General features: G+C 49.6%; 1 protein-coding gene across 2 annotated transcripts in view; it reads right to left on the bottom strand.

Annotated features, from left to right (window-relative positions):
- The window catches only part of KCNN3 (potassium calcium-activated channel subfamily N member 3), a 176353-nt gene that overhangs the window by 117752 nt on the left and 38318 nt on the right, over positions 1–20283 (bottom strand). For both annotated transcript variants that reach the window (XM_060137371.1, XM_060137368.1), the window contains exon 2: positions 7006–7101. In XM_060137371.1, the coding sequence (XP_059993354.1) occupies positions 7006–7101 (96 nt within the window). The remainder of the gene's footprint in view (positions 1–7005; positions 7102–20283) is intronic.

The raw sequence follows: 20283 nt of genomic DNA, 5'->3' as shown, positions 1-20283 counted from the left end.
GAGGCCCACACCAGATCTTGATCTGATTGATGCTTTCTACTTTGAATATGGCCAAAAACCACAGACTGAAATTAATGATCTATAAGTTCCCATCCACACACTGGATGATGGGAAATCTGCCACTGCCTATGTCCTATCCTAGGTTCACAGCAGTCCCTCCATTTTAATTAGACAAACATTAATTGAGCCATGCTGTGTGCCAGGCACAGTCCTGCAGCTTCCTGCCCCTGTAGCTTCATTAAGGACACCAAGGCTCGCTCCCCCTCCCCATCCCCCCATCATGTCCCCCAGGCTCTGAGCCAGGGCACTTCCTCCCTGGGGCACTTGATCCCTTCCCCTCCTGTGTGCTCCTGGACAAGAACCTGGCCCCTGGTTATTTCCTCTCGCTCTCAATTGGCTTCTTCCTGACAGCTGCGAGACATATGCAGTCTCTCCAGGCTACACAAGCAGACCAACATCCCTCCCTCAGCACTGTGTCCTCTCCAGCTGCCACTCTGCCTTCCCTCGATTCACAGCCAAACTTCTTAGAAGACTGGCCAGTATTCAGTGTCTCCATGTTCCTCACCTCCTACTTGGTCCTCCCTTCCCCTTCCACTGCCCTGTGACTGTCACTCCCAGTGACTGTGCTGAGGAAGGACACAGTGACCTTCCCACAGCCTGGTGCAAAGGACCAGTGGGGTTCCCAACTCCTTGACCCCCCTGTGGCATAACCGACACTTCCTTCTCTGTCCCGGCTTTGTGACTCCCTCCCTTTGGGGTCTCCTCTGACCTCCCTGACTTCTCCCTCTGGGAGAAGTCTGATGTCCTCTGATGTCCCTCTGGGGACCTGTCCCATGCCTCCTCTCATCCCACTGTTCCCTGCTCATCTAGGCCTATCCTCTGCATCACTATCAGGGAGGCGGCTGGATGCCCAGCCCCCAAACCTCAACTTCCAAAACTAACCTGGTCATCATTCCCCACCTCAGCCTCCTGCGGTTTCAACTATAATGAATGGCACTCCTAGCCACTGAGTTACCCTAGCAACTGCTGGACCCCTCCTTTCCCCACAGACAGTACCTCCAACCTAATAACTGACCAAGTCTGGTCAATTCCACTTGTTCAACATCTCTTATGCATAGTCTCTCCTGCCCTGGCTCTTGTCTTACCCTGATTCAGGGTGTCACCGTCCCTCATCTCGACCATGGAAACATGCTTCCAATTAGTCTTCCTGCCTCTGAAATTGGCCCTTGCAACATCTGCCATGCTGCAGCTAAAATGCAGATCTGATCATCTCTCTCTCCTGCTTGAACTCCTTCCATGGTTCTCCCTGCTGCCCACAGGACAGTTCCAAAACTCTTCAGCAAGGCAGATGAGTTCCTGCTGGTCCTGCCGTGCTCCAGAGTAGACCGGGCCCACTGCCCAGGACCTTGTCCTGGAGGCATTCTGAATGCACTCTGCAGTTTCTCATCTCAGGGCCTCTGTTCCTTTTGAGACTTCTGCCTGGGATATCCTTTCCATGCTGTCAGCCCGGCAAATACGTCCTCATTGAAGCTGAGGTGTTTTGCATGTATTATCTAATTTGATCTGCACAACAACACTGTGGTGGGTACTATTATTAGTCCCATTTTGCAGAAAGGAGATAGACTAAGAGGCATTCAGTAACTTGCTAAAGGCTACCATACATACTACAATGTGACAAAGAACATGATTTGAACCCAAGCTGGGCTACTCTAAAATCTGTGTTCTCAGCCTCCTTCTGTCCTGCCTTCCAGGATGGCACTAAAGACATTAGAGCCATGGATTCACTCAACACTGGCAACCCCTTGGAGAAGCAAAAGTGATTTCAGGGTTTCCAGCACAGAGTACTGGGCCCCTGTCCCAGGCTCTGCACAGAGTAGACCCTCATTAAGTACACAATGAATGAATGAATGCACTAGATGGGTAAGAAGGGTAGAGGAGGGAGGATATTGGGGGAGCAATAAAGTGTTCAGTGTCTCACTGGTCAGAATGGCCATCATCAAAAAGTCTACAAATAATACATGCTGGAGAAGGTGTGGAGAAAAGGGAACCCTCCCACACTGTTGGTGGGAATGTAAATTGGTGCAGCCACTACAGAAAACAGAATGAAGCTTCCTTAAAAAACTAAAAGTAGAGTTGCCATATGATCCAGAAATTCCACTCCTGGGCATATATCCAGAAAAGATGAAAACCCTAATTCAAAAAGATACATGCACCCCAATGTTCACAGTGGCACTATTTACAATAGCCAAAACATGGAAGCAACCTAAGTGTCTATCAACAGATGAATGGATAAAGAAGATATTATATAGACACACAATGGAATACTAGTCAGCCATAAAAAAGAATGAAGTAATGCCATTTGCCGCAACATGGATGGCCCTAGAGATTACCATACTAAGTGAAGTAAGTCAGAGAAAGACAAATATCATATATCACTTATATGTGGAATCTAAAATATAATACAAATGAACATATTTACAAAACAGAAACGGACTCGCAGACATAGAAAACAAACTTATGGTTACCAAAGGGGGAATAAATTAGGAGTTTGAGATTAACAGATATATAACACTACATATAAACTGTATAAACTGTAAGGGCCTACTTTATAGCTATACAGGGAAATATATTCAATATCCTTTAATAAACCATAATGGAAAAGAATCTAAAAAAGAATATATATATAACTGAATCACTTTGCTGTACACCTAAAACTAATACAACGTTGTAAATCAACTATACTTCAATAGAAAGAAAGAAAAGAAACAAAGAGAGAGAAAAGAGAAGAAACAAAGGGAGACAGAAAGAGGAAGGAAGGGAGAGAGGAAGGGAGGGAGGGAGTTACATGTTGAGCTAGGGGTGTGCTGATGGCCCCTAAAACATGAGTCTGCAGCCTGGGGAGAGGAGGTTTGCACTGGTGATCTGTGATCACCAAACCACAGGAATAAATGGACTCTCCAAGGGAGAGTGCAGTTTTCAAAGTTTTGATAAATAACACAACAAACAATGCATTTTGCTTTTCATTTCTTTCCAGGACACGCTAGCCTGAGGAGAACAGATGCCCGGGCCTTTGAAGGCTCCGTGCTCCAAGATGCCAAGAGAAGAGGAGACCAAGGAGACACGGGGCAGCCATCCTCAAACGACAGGGGCTGCCCCGTGGGAAACACAGGCACCTCTTTTCCCTACTCCAGAAGAGAGGCGGGCTGAGTGGAATTTTCAGAGAGGCCCGTTTCCTCTCAGTGGAAGGGCAGACTTTCTAGAACTTACACTGCCCAGCCAGGGAGAGCCTCCCTCAAGAGGCAGTGAGTCCCGGTGACAGGCCGGCCCACAGAGGCTGGAGGGGCCTCCTGCACTGGTGAGGGGTGCACCCCCTCCTGTCACCTCTGAGGACCTACCGCGCCTCAGGTGCATGACTTGAAGCCCGAGTTTGGTTGAGAGGTTCCCAATAATGTTTCAGAGTCTTCTTTCTCAAAAACACAAGTTGTCCAAACTAATAACAAATACGAACACTATTCTAGAAGGTACGCCTAGCCTCCTGTGTGTGCTGGGCCAGGGCCAGGGCCAGGGCCAGGGGCCTGGATGTGAGCGACTGGGGCAGGGCTGGGGGGACGTGGAAACACGGTCATCTGGTTCCTGCTAAAATTTAGCCAAGTGACCAGTAACTGGTGTTGATGAGGAAGTGACAAGCATATCCTTAACACAGGCCCCTGACTTCACCCCACGGAGGAGAGGAGCCATAGGCTCACCCTGCCCTACTTCCCAACAGATAAGCAGCAGCTGGCCTTTCCCTACTGGAGAGGCTTTCCAAGCGTCCCCTCTGGATCAGCACCGGCCATCACGCTTGGGATAACCCTCCCGCCGCTCTCAGGAAGCAGGTCCCCCAGCCGGCGGGCACCAACCTCAATCAGAGAATTACAGAATCGGGAGGGGAGGGGGGCGGGACGGGTGCTCAGGGTCCCCAAGGAACAGATGTGGAAACTTGAGGCCCAAGACCACAGAGCTGAGTCATGGTCTAAAAGGCTTTGGAAACCAGATAGCTCGAATCCAGCACTCTTTCATTCAAAATATGCCCTGCAGACACCTGCTCTCTGTCAGACACCGTGGGTCCCTGGAAATACAAAGATTAACAGCGGGTTTCCCTGGTGGCGCAGTGGTTGAGAGTCCGCCTGCCGATGCAGGGGACGCGGGTTCGTGCCCCGATCCAGGAGGATCCCACATGCCGCAGAGCGGCTGGGCCTGTGAGCCATGGCCGCTGAGCCTGCGTGTCCGGAGCCTGTGCTCCGCGGCGGGAGAGGCCATGGCAGTGAGAGGCCCACGTACGGCAAAAAAAAAAAAAAAAAGATTAACAGCATCATTGTCCCTGAGGGTGGGGAAAAGGATACAGAACAGAAAATCACAATATGGTCAGGTGAGTGCATACAAGGGTCCTGCTGACCGTCTGGGCCCAAACCGTTCCCATTTCCCTCTGGCAGGAGAAGGTCCCACTAGACCTTTCCAGAAGAAAGAACTTCACTGGACAGGTAAGAGGCACAGAGGGAGCCAGGTTCTGGTGACTCCCCACGTGACAGTGGGCCAGGGAGGATAAGGGGCTGGGTGGCGGGAGCTGAGAGTACAGGAAGGGCCGGGCTAGAGCAGGGAGGAAGTCCAACCACCCGCCAGTACCGGGCAGTTGTGACAGTGACCATCTGGTGGGCACAGCTTGTACATGGACGAGGTCCAGCTGGAAGCAGTGGGACAGAGGTCACAGGAAAGAGACCAGTTTCCACTTCATAAAGGCCCACTCTGCACTGTCAACTGTTACCCCCCTGCTTATGAGTTGGGTATGACTTCCATACTTCAGATGCGGAAACCGATGCGGCCCAGAGAAGTTGTTATTGGCTCAAGGTCATTCAGGCTGAAGTGTCTGAGCCAGGATTTAATGCCACTGACTTCACTTTGTTTCTCCAAACTGTGAGTGTCAGGCCAAGACAAGTGACTGAAAAGCATCCTCTGCTGCCCATAATTAGGGTGAAGCAGAGACTGGCTATGAGCTGAGGATGGACAAAGTGTGCCCAGCGAGGTGCTAGCCTATCAGCATCACGGCCCTGCCACCAGGCCAGAACTGAGGTCACAACTGCAGTTGGGTGGGATCAGGTCTGAGAGCCAAGGCTGCAAGCCCTAGAGGGAGGTGGGGCAGGACCCCAAGAGAATCAGAGGGAGGGATGCCTGGCTCTTCCCATCCCAATGCCTGGAGTGGAAAGCAGCAGCAGTCAGGTTGTGTGGAACCGTCGTGCGGGTGTGAGGCTGAGATCAGCTCCTCTCCCCTCCCTCAAGCCTGGATCACAGATGAGTTCATGACTCTGCCTTTTTCTCTGGCCTGTGCAACCCCTCTGCACAGGTCAAGGTGATACACAGTAGTATAGACGCCCTCTAGATGAGGGTTCAGGGGCTCAGAGAAGTTGAGGAGATACATGGGTCCCACAGCTGGTTTGGGGTGGGGTGAACCCAGCCTGGAGCCCCGACTGTGACTCATGGTCCGGTCTCTGATCCTGGCCCGTTCCTCCTGCCTGTACTCCTGGCTCCTTTCTGGGGTTGACCGGACCACGGTCTGGGTTAAAGCCCACCTGCGTTGCCCAGGTCAGACCCCACGAAGGAAGCTGCTTGGTGGTGTCTGGGACTCTCAGCCTCCCCACACCTGTGACCCCCCCAGAGATTAAAGAGTCCCCACCTTCTAGATTAGTGTCCTCTGGTTATCAACAGAGTGGAGGTAAGGTGGCCTGGAGCCAGGGCTCCCACGCCCAGGACAGCCGCAGAGGTCCCTGACACCCAGGGGCAAAGCAGAGCCCCTCCAGGAGCAGGAGACACTGGCCCATCTCTGCCTGTGCAGCCGCTCAGCCCAGAAACGCTGAGTGACAAAAGCGATGAGATTTGAAGTGTTTTACAGTTTACAGAGCTCTCTCATACACTCCCCATTCATCCTCACAACGACCCATAAATGGCAGAATAAAACCGCCATGTTCCAGACGAGGAAAAGTTCACATGTTCTGGTCCAGAAAGGTCTCAGGGCTGGCCAAAGACATGCTGTAAGAAGAGGTCATGGGCGAGACTCAGCCCCAGCTTTTCTGACTCTGAGTTCTGGTCTTTGTCAATTTCTTGCCTGCTGCCCAGATGTGGATCTATCTGTGCTCCTCCAGCCAAATGACAGGAGTTATATTTAGATGCGTATGCATGTGAGAAAAAACATCTGGATACTTTAGAACTACCCAGGGCCCCAGCAGAGCAGGTCAGCCTGAAGGGCCCAGTGAGAGGGAGACCCATTGTCATGAGACGATGCTACAGATATGCTCACTCCTGCCTGCCCTTCCCAGCCCAGGTCGAACCACCCTCCCTACATCGGCCAAACTGGAGTGCACCCCAGAGGTTAAGCCAATACCTCTCTGGGTGCTAAGTGACTCCTGGACAGCAAGAAACAGAGGCCCCTTCAACTACAGCAGATTCTATTCTATCTAGAAAATCTCTCCTCCCTGGCAGAGTCCCGTGGGAGCAAAGTCTACACCAGTCAGAAATACAGATTCCCGGTGGTGTCTGGTGCAGTGTGTGTGTGTGTGTGTGTGTGTGTGTGTGTGTATGCAGGGGCACAGCAGGCAGGTCTGTTTCACTTGGGGGACTCAGTGGCTCAAGTTCAGAAAGGATCCAGCAAGAGATAGAAAGGGCAAAGCAAGTCTCACCGTAGAATGGTGCAGAATGAAAATTCTAAGCAGGACTGCCCCCCAACTCATGAAGTCGTGTTTGCCTCTGGGATCCCCACTTGAAGATAATGTCACAGTTGTTCTAAAGCCACAGGGCAGCCTCACAATTCCCTCTCCCACGAGGGTCCAAACCAAAAGAGAAGATCCACAATCTCAGATACCTTTTGCTGAAATCACCCAAGTAGCTACTGAAAGGGTAGGTTTGGGAGGGGGGACGGGCTCAGCCTGGAGCAAAGGAATAGCCCCTGCATGAAGGGGTGTGGGCGAGGGCACCTACCTGGACTTCACGTGTGTGATAGGCGATGATCAAACCCAAAAGGATGATGGTGGACAGACTGATAAGGCATTTCAGGGCCAGTGAAAACATGGAATCCTGCAGGAGAAAGGGAAAGAGAGGATTAGGGAAATCCGGGAGGGAGCATCTCATTTTACTCTGAGGCTGTGTTAAGGGGTGGGGGTGAGGGGCAGTGAAGGCAAAGGAAAGACTGTCACCAGCGCCTCCTGGGAGCAGGATACAGCACAAAGGTAGCCTGAGCCCCGAAAGTACCTTGGGCTGGGCCCTGGGCCGGCTCCGTCTCAGCAGCTGCCCTCTGAGCCTCTGTTTTCTAGGGTTAAATCATATTTGCATTCCTGCGATGAACCCTGCTTGGGCGTGATGTATTCTGTTTGTTATACATGCCTAGACTCAGTTTGCTGATGTGTTGTTTAGAATATTTGCCTCCATGCTCAGAAGTCACATGAACATAATTCTTTTCGATGCTGCTGTTATATGGTTTGGGCATCAATACCGTGCCAGCTTGAGCCTCTCTTTTCTCTTAACAAACCTGAACCAGAGGATTCCGAGGTCCCTTCCATCTCTGACAATGCAGAGTTCTTTCAGGAATGAATGAGAATGTCCTGGCAGCAGCTCTCATCTCCCATTTTAGGGCCAAGGGCGGGGAGGGAAGCGAAGGTGGCAGAGGAGCTACTGGAAAGAGAAGGGGGCCGAGCACAGGAGCAGAGAGGGGTCCTGGGCAGGAGAAGGGCCCTGAGGGTCCCTCCAGCTGAGGCTGGGGGAAACAGGGTGGGCCACTTGCCTTCACTGCAGTCCTCCAGCCCCAGGGCAGCTTAGGGGACCCACGTGGTTAGCAGCAAGAGCTCTGGGACCAGCCAACAGAATCCAAACCCTGACGTAGCCACTTACTAGCCACGTAACCTCAGGCTGCTCACTCCATCTCTCTGTGCTCAATTGCCTCAGACATCAGATGGGGACAACATCAGTACCTACGTCTCAGGGCTGCTGTGAAGGATAAAGGCACTTGTCTATGTAAAGTGCCTAGCCCAGTGCCAGGCCCTGTGAGGGCTGCCTACTATCATCTACCTCATCTCCTCTACAGGGCTGGTGCCTCCTGGGCATTTGGAAGCCAGGGAGTAGAGGCAGCTCCCAGTCCCAAAGGAAGGCAGGAACACAGCCCTGAGCAAAGGTAGCAGAAAGCCAGGCAGTACTTCCAAGCACTGTGTTGTGGCCTCACGTATCCTGAGAGAGGCACGCCACATGAGAAACAGCCCCCATGCTCCAGAATCATAACATGCCTGATGTCTGCAAAGCACCTTACAGTTTACAAGGTGGTTTCACATCTTGTTCTCATCCATCCTTGAGACAGCCCTTGGCCTCTGGCCCAGCTTTATAGATATTACAGGCAGAGGCTCAGAGAGGTGAGTGGCTCATGCCAGAGTTCAAAGCCAAGACCTCTGACTCTCAGCCTGACTCCCAGCCCAGAGCACTGCCCGCACCCCTCAGGCCCACTCTCAATGGGAAACAGTAAAAATGTGAGAAGTGCCCATTTACACAGACCCAAATGACTACATAAGACGATAATGGAAGGTGTTTCGAAGGTGAGATATGATTAATTACCACATGAAACCTACAATAGAGCTAGGGAGGGAGACATCACGGTCCAAGAAAGCAAGCTTTCAGAGACAGAGGGAGAGGTGGCTGAGATCTCCAGCGTTGGGGGGAGGGGGTGTCCAATATGGCAGCCACTTAGAGTCAGTGGAGGGCTTGGACTTAAACCCAGGACTCCCAGATGCCCAAGTCCCTGTTCTCAACCACCCTCTGCAGGCTGAGATGGAAAGAAAGCAGCTCTCCCTGGTGTCTGCCAATCTACCATTCATTTATTTGATATAGTTTTGGGGCCCACTCTGTGCCAGACACAAGCTACTGCTGGGGACCCAAGGGAGAACTAATGAAGGAGCTCATTCATTTTTTCTTTCTTTCATGACGATTTCAACAACTTCTCATTTCTTGAGCACCTGCTAGATGTCCAACAGTGTGCTGGATACTGCAGGATATTTATAGAGGGCCCCTGCCCACCACAAGTTTCCAATCTGGCTTATACACAAACCCCAGCTTTCTACACTGTACAGGATCATCAAGCTGTGGGGAAAATTCTCCATTCTGCCCTGCCCAGAGACAACAGTCTAAGCATAATCCACTTTTCATTTAGCCTCTTGCATGTTCTACACTTAATGAAGAGCAGCCTGCAATCATCTACTCAGTGCACATGCACAGAGGTGCCTTGGGGGGTATTCTGCTGCTCCAGTTAAGGGCCCAAAGGAAAACAGAACACAGTTCCAGCCCTCAGGAAGGTTCCACTCTTCGAAAGCACTATTGGATGCCTGAAACACCACCCAAAGCACAAGACCTGCTGGGGCTGAAGAGAGCAGGTGGTGGATTCAGGGACACTCAGACTTTTAGGACAAGACTACCTCCCTATAGGAATCAACTGGGGACAGATCATGATGTTTTTGAGCCAGAAATGACCATAACTTTCTTCTCAAAGGGGTCTGACATCTGGGGAGCATCATGCCTCCCCAGGGAAGGATTTGGGATCAGCTGCACATTTCAAACTTTAATTTGTTTCTTTTGGCAGAAAGTAACTGAAATCAGAATCCAAGTCTATTTCCAACATTTTTAGAGGAAGAGGTGAAGGGAAAGGGGCCAGATGCTGTCTCTTCTCCTTTGAGCTTCTTCCTTTTGTTCTAAAACTCAAAGCGTTTACATAAGAGTCAACTCCACCTGCTTCTTCGTTTTGGTCAGTGAAATCTCATCGGCCAGTCCCAGCCCCATAGGGAGATGCGTGTGCACTGGATCAGTGGGAATGCTCATTACTTCACAGATTTCCTTGCATTCTCTATCAATCACATGTCAATAAAAATTAAACCATCAACCATTTTTAATAGCAGGAAAATACGTCAAAGAAGTCTGGCTGGATTAGAAATGTTTTCTATTTGTTAAAATGTTGAATTATCATCTTTTCTTTTCTGTCTGAACTCCAGTGAAGCTTGAAATTGATATGGTTCTTTGGGTGATGGCAGCAACTCAGGGCTGGCTAATTAGCTGCCACACACCACATGTGTGTATGTACACACACCTGCTCAGCCCCCACTCACTGCTATCTAAGGGCCAAAGGGACTCATAGGGCTGGAAGGGAGTCCTGTGGTCAACTGGTCAACACTTCTCTCCTGCAACTCAGAATTTTTCAATAGAGTAATATCCTTCATACACAGGAATGCTTAAGAATTATATCCCAACAGATGAGAGTTGTTTTTTTAAAGCCATTTATTCCTAAATGTCCCAAAATATTAGAGTGGGTAAGTAAATTGGAGAATAGCCAGTGATGGAACACTATGTTGCCACTTAAAGCCACTTCTGCAGAGAATATTTGAAGATATCAGGAAAGGATCATGATATAATATCAAGTCAAAAACCCAGACCCCAAAACTGTAAATATGGTATATTTCCAATTATTTTTTAATTTTTTACTTTTTTAATGTAAAAAAAGACTGCAAATATATAGTGTCATTCTATAAAGTGTCAGGGTACTCAGTTGTATTACCTCTGATGATCTGAGTACAACAGGTGCTTAATAAGTGCTTCTTGAAACTACTTAATAATAGTACTTTTATTTTTACCTAACATTTATTAAGTACTGACTACATACCAGGTCCCAGACTATGCCTTCTATACAGATTACTTCGCATTCTCACCCTACAGATGAGGTCATAATGTCTCCATTTTACTGATTAAAAAACAAAACAAAACAAAACAAAACTGAGGGTCATAGAGACAAAGTGACTTTTCCAAGGTCATACAGCTAGCCCAGACTTTAGCTATATATCAGATTTTTCTATATACCACGCTTCCCCCCTGCCTTCAAAACGAACTAGGCTCCCGTGTGAGATAGTGAGTTCCTGTCACCTTAGTAGAGGCTGGCTACAGCCATCAGGGGTGCTGTAGAGGAGATTCCTAGCAGGGAAGGAGGGTGCACCACATTTCTGCAAGATGCCCCTATCCACGTGGTCCTGTTCTGTTCCAAGCCATGAGCCAGCCCTTCACAGATCTGTGACTTGTTGACGACAACAACCCGTTATAAAGCGCTACTGTAGGGGCCTACCATGCAAGGTGGACATCGTCAACCCACTCTTACAGAGAAGGAAACTGAGGCGCCAAAAAGTTACCTAATTTGTCCAAGGACATGGCCAACCAATGGCCAAGTCAGGATTGAAGAAGCCAGGATTTACTCCAGATCATCTACTTCCAGGTTCTGTGCCCTGCCTGTGCACCAACACCCCACCTGCCCGGCTGGTCAGGCCTTTCCAGCCTCCAATTTCTTCAGTGAGGCTTCTCAGAACTGTGCTAGCCCTTCCTCCCCGAGGCTGTGCAGACTGTGATGGAGTGTGTTCCCAGCTTCTGAGCCAGCCATATAAATTGCTCTCCCGGCCGCCCTGTAGCTTCCAAAGACAAGCCAGAATTGTAATGATTATGGTAGATTTTCCAGAGACTTTGAAGTTCTAAATGTATTATATTGTTTGGAACATTTGAAAATAACAGAAAACCATGCAGGCAGAGTCCTAGAGGGGCATTGAACAGAAGTTAAATACCAGGTAGAGACGTGCAGGTACCTTCCCCAAAGCGTGTGTGTGTGTGTGTGTGCGTGTGTGTGCGTGTGTGCATGTGTGTACATATGTGATCGATTCATGATCTTTGTCACTGGCTGGAACACCCAAAGGGGAAGAGGTAATATCTTCTAAAGTCTGTATCTACTGAATTAAGATTTACGTTTTGTGCATTCGACTTGGGAAATAATTGATTTAGAAATCTTTTCAGTTTAATAAGGTCAACTTTTCCTTCAATTTCATGGAGAAGCTCCAAAATTGATTGACATTCAGCATCAGCTTAGTACTGTGGCTCTGTAATGGTTGTCCTAATTAGACACTCTTGCTAATTAATGCTATGCAAATTAAAACCAGCCCCTTATCCACTGGCCAGGAAGACTGCATTCGTGATTGCTGTTCTCTGCGGAGACGGAGCTTCCTTCCTCAACCTGGTGCTTTCATACCAGCACCAAGCCCCTGCCTTCCTCCTTCCTCTGCTCTCATCCTGCCTCTTTCTCATAATCTCTCATTCTCGTCCACTCTCCACACCTTTCACCCTCATGCTCATCTCTTAGCTCAGGCTCATGGTCCCAGGTTGAGCTGCCTGATTTAAGTACCTCCCTGGCTCTTCCTGGCATTCTCAGAGTGACTGCCCAGCCTGGTTCCTACCAGAAGTCAGCTACCAGAATCCTATTTTGGTCACTCATGGTCCAGAATGGAATCACTCAGATCCTCTGCGTCCTTGGATGTCCAACTTGCAAACAGGGGAAACAGGCAAAGCTGTCACGATGGGGTGGGAGGGTGGACCCTGGGGGCTTCAAAGGGCACCTGGATCTCCGACAGGCTTGAGGAGGGAGAAGTTCCAAGAAGCCAGGGTGCTTCATAACTAAGAGGTCTCTGGAGCTGGGCCCTGGGCTTGCCATCAGAGGGCCCAGAGGGTCTGGGCCTCCTCCACGGTAAATGCCTGGCTTTGGACAAGCTGCTTCACTCTTCTAGGCCTCAATACCCCCAGTAAAATGAGACTCTTGGACCAAATAGCCCCTGAAGCCTAGTGGCCGATGGCACTGGGCGCACACTGGCCATGACACATACACAGGTCATAGGGACACTCCCAATATTTCTTTCTTTTTTTTCTCCTTTTCTCAGGCATTTCTATACATGATAAAATTGTGAGTGTGAAATAGTCAGCAACAAAACTCACTCATGCCAACTTCTCCTCAAATAGAACGAGATAGCTAACAAAGAAAATTACCATTGTCTCTTTCTAAATAACATGGGATTTGGAACCAAAAGGCCAGAATTCAAGTCATATCTTTGCTGCTCACTAGCTATGTGACACTGGACCTGTCACTTAACCTCTCTGGGCCTCTGTTTCCTTCTCTGCAAGCCAGATGTAACAGGACCAACTCTCACAGATACTGGAGGATAAAGTAAAATAATGCATATGAAAAAACTCATTCTTTTTTCACACACAAAAGAGCTCACATTCTCTTAGCCAAACGCCCTTTCTCTTGCTGCACAGATGTCAGTGCAGGTAAACTCAGCTGGTTCTCAGTCAGGGGCTGCTGAATACACCTCCAATATCAGCATTTTAGGGTTGCAACAATTTACAAAGATGCTCCCCCAGGCATTTCAGAAAGATAGCTTTGGCGTCCTGCAATGGGCCAAACATTCATTCACTCATCCATTCACACTATAAATATTTACAGAGCACTTAACTATGCCCAGGCCCTGTGCTGGGTACTTGCAAAACGCCAGGGATTCCCCCACTCCATCCACCCCCAGTCCGCTGAGCCTGAATCCCACCTGGCAGACAAAGGGCAGATGAGTAGGGCCTGGAAGAAATGGGCAGGAAGCCCAGGCTGAGAGAAAAGACCTACAAGTAGCTCCTTGAATGACCAGGACCAGAAGAGGCGACCCTAGAGAGGCAGCTGAACCCGAACTGACCCTACATCCTGAATGTGAAGTGAGGAATACAGACTGACCCAAGGCCAAAGGAGCTTCAGAGAGTACCTTCTCCCCAAAGATGCTGTTTGCTAAGGATGCGGGCTCTCTCTGCAGACAAGGAGGGCATGAGACCTTCTGCTCAACGACCACCAGGGCTGAGCATCATCCTGGGTCCTAGAGACCAAGCTCCAGGCACCTTCCACCTTCCTGAGCTCTCTGTGTGGGTGTCTTTACCAGGTCCCAGGGGCTGTCTCTCACCGCCAAGATGGAAACCCCAGAAGGGCAGGATTTCAAATTTGCTTGTCCACTTCTACATCCTGGCACCTCAGACATTGTCCGGCACATAGCAGGTCAATAAGTATCAGTTGAATGCTGAATATTTGAATGAAAGGAACAAAATTTTGAGATGTGTCAAGCAGGTAGACACTTCCTTCCTGAACTCCCAAATACAGCTAAAGGAACATGATAAAAATAACAGCCTACATCTACTGTGCGCTTACCATTGCCAGGCGCTGTTGTAACTGCTTTAGATCCTCGGAACAACCCCATGCGAGGCCCAGGGAGGTTCCGTCACTTGCCCACCATCCCAAGCAAGGACAGAGTAGAGGTCAGATTCCAACCCAGGCAGAAGTTAGACCCAAAGGTCTGTGCTCTCTCCACCCAGAGAGTCTCATGACACACGGGCTGCCTGTCATCGGAACATCGTCTTCCATGCCCAGTCTTCCTGGGCAGGACTAATCTCACCATCTCACCCCACTCTCTGATGAGGCCCCAGTCATGTCACCATTAAACCCCGGTCACTTAGTAGCATGACAGACAGTCAGCAGCCTGACGTCAGGGCTGGGGGTCTGCATCGTTGTTGCGAGTGCAGCCCAGACCAGGCCTGGTATGGGGCGGGCAGGCAGGAAATGCTTGTGGAGTGAAGGATGCCAATGGTCTCAAAATGAAACTCATAAAGTCAAGTTGGCCTGGGCCATTTCTCTGTGGCCCTCCACTTTGTCACTCCCAGAGGAGGGACATCATGCAGTTAACACAAGGGCATTCGGGTCTGAGTAGAGGGTGGCCTGGTAATGGTTAGTGAAACCAGCACAACGACCAGGACACCAATTAAGAAGACATCATCCTCCCCAGGCCTCGGCCCTCCCGCTGTGCGATGACCCAAGGAGGAAAAAATGGTCATTTGGGAGACCAAGCTACCAAAATATCAAGTCAGATGGGTCACCCCTAAGGCCACAAACATAATTCCAGTTAAGGAGATGATTTCCTTTATAAGGTCTGAGCAGAGGGGAAATGGCATATCATGAATTCTCTACTGCATGCTTGCTTATAATTTAGTTTCCTGCCCCACTTACAACATTGGCAAAGATTCCATGTAATTCAATCAAAATGTTTTATTATATACTTGCCATGTGCCAGGCACTGTGCTAAGTGTAGGAGGCAGGAATACACATGATGAGGTCTTTCTGAAGGCAGTTTGGGGCTTGCTTCTCTAAAGTAGCCAAGAGCTGGCCTACTAGGACTCTTCCAACATGAAATAAGCACTTAACAAATGTTTGTTGGGTGAATGAATGTGGAAAGGTCAAACTTTTGAGCTCTATACCAAGGCAGAATGAAACCAGAGGGGGGTTGAGTCTCCTCACCCCATCAGGGAGTATGCAGGTGGGAAGGATGCCCACCAGGCACCAACAGCCCAGGCCATTCTAGAACTGAGGGACCTTGACCCCCAACCCAGAATAATTTAATCAAATCTCTGCAGGTGAGGCCTGGACACTGACATTTAAAAAAATATTTCAGCGATTCAAATGTGCAGGCCAGGGATGAGAAATGCTGCTCTAGGGGCACAAGAAAGAAGTGCAGAAGGCTGGGGCTGACATCATAGCCTTGAGGAGACTCTGTTGAACAGCTAGTTATATGCATAAGCAGTGGAGCTCCTTACAGTTAAAAGGAAATGTAAAAGCCATCTAGTTAAACGGCTCATGACTCTCCTCTGTAAGATTCCTGGCATATAGTCATTCAGTCTCTGCTTGATTACCTCCAGGGACAGGGAACTCACTTCCTATCAAGGCAGCCTATCTCTATGTTGGAAAGGCTCTGACTTTTTCACAGATCTGGCTTCAGCTTTCTCAGGTGTTTAGCCCCCAATAAAGCTAAACAAACAAATGCCTCTGTGAAGCCTCACTCTGATTTTGGCATCATATGTGCCTATGCAAAAGTCCTCAATAAGTGAGCACCTCCCCAAGACAAATACCAATAAAAATATAGACACCAGGCCTGGAGGTCAGCTCATCCCCACCCTTCATTCTACATGAGGACACTGAGGCCCAGTGGGGCTGGCTCGGCCCCTATCAAACACTAGCCTGTGTTGAAGCAAAGCTTAGAACCTGGGTATTGGGTCCCCCAGGCTTATGTTCACGGGGTGGGCATCCCTGCCCACCCTGTCTCCCCTGTTTCTGAAGATATAACAACTCTAAATTTATCTGTTCTCCAAAAGCCTAGATCCCTACCCTGGAAGTCACCTCCAAACCTCTCACGTAGCCACTTTATTTCCTTCTCCAATAAACAATCTGCTCCTGATTACCTTTCATCCTCCTCTGCTTGTGGAATGGAGCGCTCTTGGCCAGTCAGCAATTACATCACTCTTGTGGTGTCAAAAGCCCATACGGCCTTCTCCAGCTTTGATGAATGCACACCTGTCACTATGCATCTCATTCTGAAGGTCCCAGCCCCTGCCATCATCTTTGGGGAAGCACATACTAAAGGTCTCTTGTCCTAGTCGCAACATGCATCCTGGAAACCTGGGGGGTCCTCAATTACAGAGAACCACTTAATCTTTCTTCACCCCCGAGGTGTGGCAGAGCCCTGCTGGAAGGCTGCTCAGTTTGCCATCACCATGATGGGTTCTCCTTGCAAATATCCACTGCTACCCTCACCAAGACCATGGTCCCCATATTTCCTCCAACTTGCAGGAGCCCCCCTTTTTTAATGTTCTAGAATGTTGGAGACAAATAACTGTGCTTTCTGGATGGCTTGCTTTGAAGTTGTTTTCTTTTCTCTTATTAAAACCTATCTGGCCCCCAAACCAATAAAACAGCAGGAAATCACTTTGCTCTGCAGAAGGCTGTGTGTGAACACTGGGTTCCCAGCTAGAACCGAACCAGCCCAGACAGGGCTTGACCCAGGACTGGGCTTCTCTCTCCCCATCCTGCCCCAGGACATACACCAGACTCCTGGATTCTCTGCAGGAGCTGTGGTCAACCAATTGCAGTGAACTGGGTAAATGCATTTTCAGATGGATAGAATCTGAAATAAGAATTCTCACCACCTGACAGCCACAGAGAAGCATGTGTTGGTTTTAAAGACACAAAGCAAGGCCTACAGACTACCCCCACCCTTCATCTCTCAGCCCCTTCACCCCCCCCCCACCCAGTTCTCTTCCCTCTTTTCACCCTCCAGCCCCTGCCTCTCTCCGCACCAGAGGCTGCTGTGGTGGCAGAAGCAACACCATGATCCCACCTACACCTTCCAACCTCATCAGAGGTTTCCACAACCCACTTCTCTGCCTACTCCCAGCCTGGTGTCCAGAGGCAAGACCACTTCCATCCCCACGCAGGGCACAATCAACCCCTGAGCCTGGCAATGTTTGGGCCAAATGAAAATTTTAAGACGCCTAGAAATCACATATGGTGAGAAAAACAACCGCCTGGCAGGCTCCACAGACATCTCTGAAGGCTGGAGCTTCCCGGATCAGGAACAGCCCTGTCCTGTGTTTCCCCTGCCACGTTTCCAGGCTTCCCAGAGCAGCAGCCTGAGGACAGCATCACCCTCCTTCCACTTCCACACCCGCACTCTTGCCAGTAAACGTGAGACAGCAAGTCCTCCAACCCAACGCACAGACTCAGCTGGAAGGGGCCTCCTGGGCCGTCTAGTCCAACTCCCCCACTTTACAGGCAAGGAAATGGGGGCCCAGAGAGGGGCTCTGTCCTAGCCAAGGCCACACAGCAGTAACAGAAAGGGCTAATCTTGCCCTGAGTCTTCTGAGGCCTGGGCCAGTGTTTTTCCCACGTCCCCACTCTGCCTGCCCATCAGTCGCACACTCCTGAAAGGGGCAGCACCCCCCCCGTCTGATTCCTCTCCCACCCTTCTGCAAGTCCTCAGTTCACGTTTGGGGAATGAACGTTTCTTCTATGGCTCTCAAGGGCAAATCAGGAGAAATAATAGTCACCTAGTCCGGGTCCTCCGTCTTCTTCTTGCCTAAAACTCTAAAAGCTTAAACATAAATAAAGGGAAATGGTCTGGAAAAATAACCAGTTGGCATGGAACAATTGGCATTTCAGAGCTGCATCAGAAGTGGAAATACTGTTTTTCAGAAATTCAGCACAGCCATGAGTTGTTAACTCCTAGCCATTTGGCACAAGCTTTTCGATTGTTTGGATGTGATGGACGATGTTGATAGAAGTGGTGGAGACCAAACACAGCTATTAATAGGCTGAACGTGGCACTTTTATCTCTCTCTCTTTCTCACTCACTAGCTCTGTGGCACCAAACTGTTGCCAACCCGCCTACCTTTGGCTCTGAGGTGCCATCACCTCCAGCAACAGGGCACCACAGGAGCCGTGTTTCCTGCCCATGTCCGAGCAAGTTCGTCCTCGAGCCTAAAAGGCCAGGGCTGCCGGTCAACGTGGGCTGCTCGTGTGTGCAGAGCTTCAAGGGAATCACAAGGCCTGAAGCTTCCTTGGGTGCAGTCCCCAACTCGCACAGAGCAAGCAGTAGATTATCACAGTTTAGGGGAGTCAGGAAGCTCTCAATTCCCCCACGTATTTCTCTTATCCACCTCCTCCCTGCAAGAATTTGAGGCAACCCCGATCTCAAGGCTGGAACACATCCGCCCTACTTGGCCCAAGTCAGAACTGTTTCAAGGCAGAAGGATCCCCACGGTTCCCTAAAGGATACTGCTTCTGGAAACTCTCTCCAGATTCAAACTCTACAAGGATTTACTGAGTACCTATGACAGATCAGTCTCTGAGCCCACCCATTTTCATATAGGATCTCACTTAATCCTTACAACAAGGAATTATTGTCCCCACTTGACAAATGAGGAAACTGAGGCACACAGTGATCACACAATTAGCTGAGATCACATGATTAGTAAAGGGAGGAGTCTTCTGATTCCAAGTTCAGGATTGGAGAGGACCCTGGCAAAGGCCCTGTTGGGAAGTGTGCCCTGCACTCTCCATGGGTATGGTCACTTCGCTGCAGCTCTTCTGAAGCCTGAGCTGCTGGGTCTCTCCCTCTGAGCACCACGTGTTTCCCCAGCCCCAGAGCTCCCTGATCCTGGCCAGCTGTCCTCAACCTGCATTGGCTCAGCCACCAGGGAAGCCATGGCAAAGATCAGAGCTGGACTGGCTTGTCTCTAGCACTATTTTTAATATCCATTAAATGACAGTAAAAATCCTTTCTTCCTTCCAGAGTTATTGTAAAGACCAAATCATAACTGTGGAAATGCTCAACCACCTAGGGATTCCCAGAAGCTCAAAACAGTCTATGCACATGTTGACCATACATATCCAGGTTTGCTCTGGGGAGACCCGCTTATGTCTGCTGTCTAGTATAACTATTAATATAAGTAGCAATTACTAATATCATACTCTCAAAAGTGTCCCCATTTAGACAGTGAATATGTAGAGTGAATCACACGATCACTCTACATACGTAGCATTTGCTGCCTTAGGGTCTGAGGGAACTGGGGGCCCCTCCCTGCCCTCTGGCCTCCATGTCTCCCAGCTCCCGCACCCACCTTGTCCAGTGGGAGGGGTGGTGCTCAGTGCTGCAGACCCTTGGCCAGGGTCCCTGCTACCAGGCTCACAGACAGGTATCATTTTGTTAGATCAAAGTAATTATTAGTAGACAGTTTTTAGCAGGGCAGTGTCACAGTGCCTGGATTAACTGCAATTATAGGTCGCTCCTTTAAGGTTTATCCCATCAATTATGGACAATCTCAGTCACGTGCCTAGCTGCCTTAACCCTTTGTGGCTAGGCGCTTTCTTGCAGTTTCCTATTTGATCTCTGAGAGATAGGGAGAGCCACTCCCATCTCACAGATGGGAAAACTGAGACTTGGAATATTTAAGCAATTACCCAAGGTCACACAGCTAGGAACACCAATTCTTAGAACACTGTGTTGTCAAAACATTGTTTTCTTTAGCAATCAATGAGTGTGACCTGCACCGGAACCCTTCGGAATGTGACCCTTGGGCTTCAGTAGTCTGACCCGGCCCCAGGGCGACGCATATGGGACAGCATCTGAGGGCACCCAGAGGCAGGCCTGCCAAGGAGTCAGTCCGACGCACCAGATGCTGCATGCTCACCATGCAGAGTCACCCTGCACCGGGAGCAATTCAAGCAGCCTTACTGTCAGAAAGAAAAAGAAAAGCAACTCCAAGAAGAAAATGTCCACACCAGAAAAATATACAAACATGGAGACCCAGAACCTTCCTTCTCCCACTGTTCAGCAAGGAGAGTAGCCAGAAGGCACCTCTTGCTAGCGAGGGGATGGCAGGACACCCACAGGCCCCAGACACCTAAGGGTGTCTCAGTGTTGAGATGAGAGAAGCCAGGGGAACACTTCCTTCTACTTCCAGAGCCTTTATTTGGGCTCCTGCCCCATATCTACTGTGCCCTGCACCGCTCACAGA

Source organism: Lagenorhynchus albirostris, chromosome 2 (assembly GCF_949774975.1).
Source record: "Lagenorhynchus albirostris chromosome 2, mLagAlb1.1, whole genome shotgun sequence".
Lineage (NCBI taxonomy): Eukaryota > Metazoa > Chordata > Mammalia > Artiodactyla > Delphinidae > Lagenorhynchus > Lagenorhynchus albirostris.
This window is presented reverse-complemented; position numbering and strand designations above follow the sequence as displayed.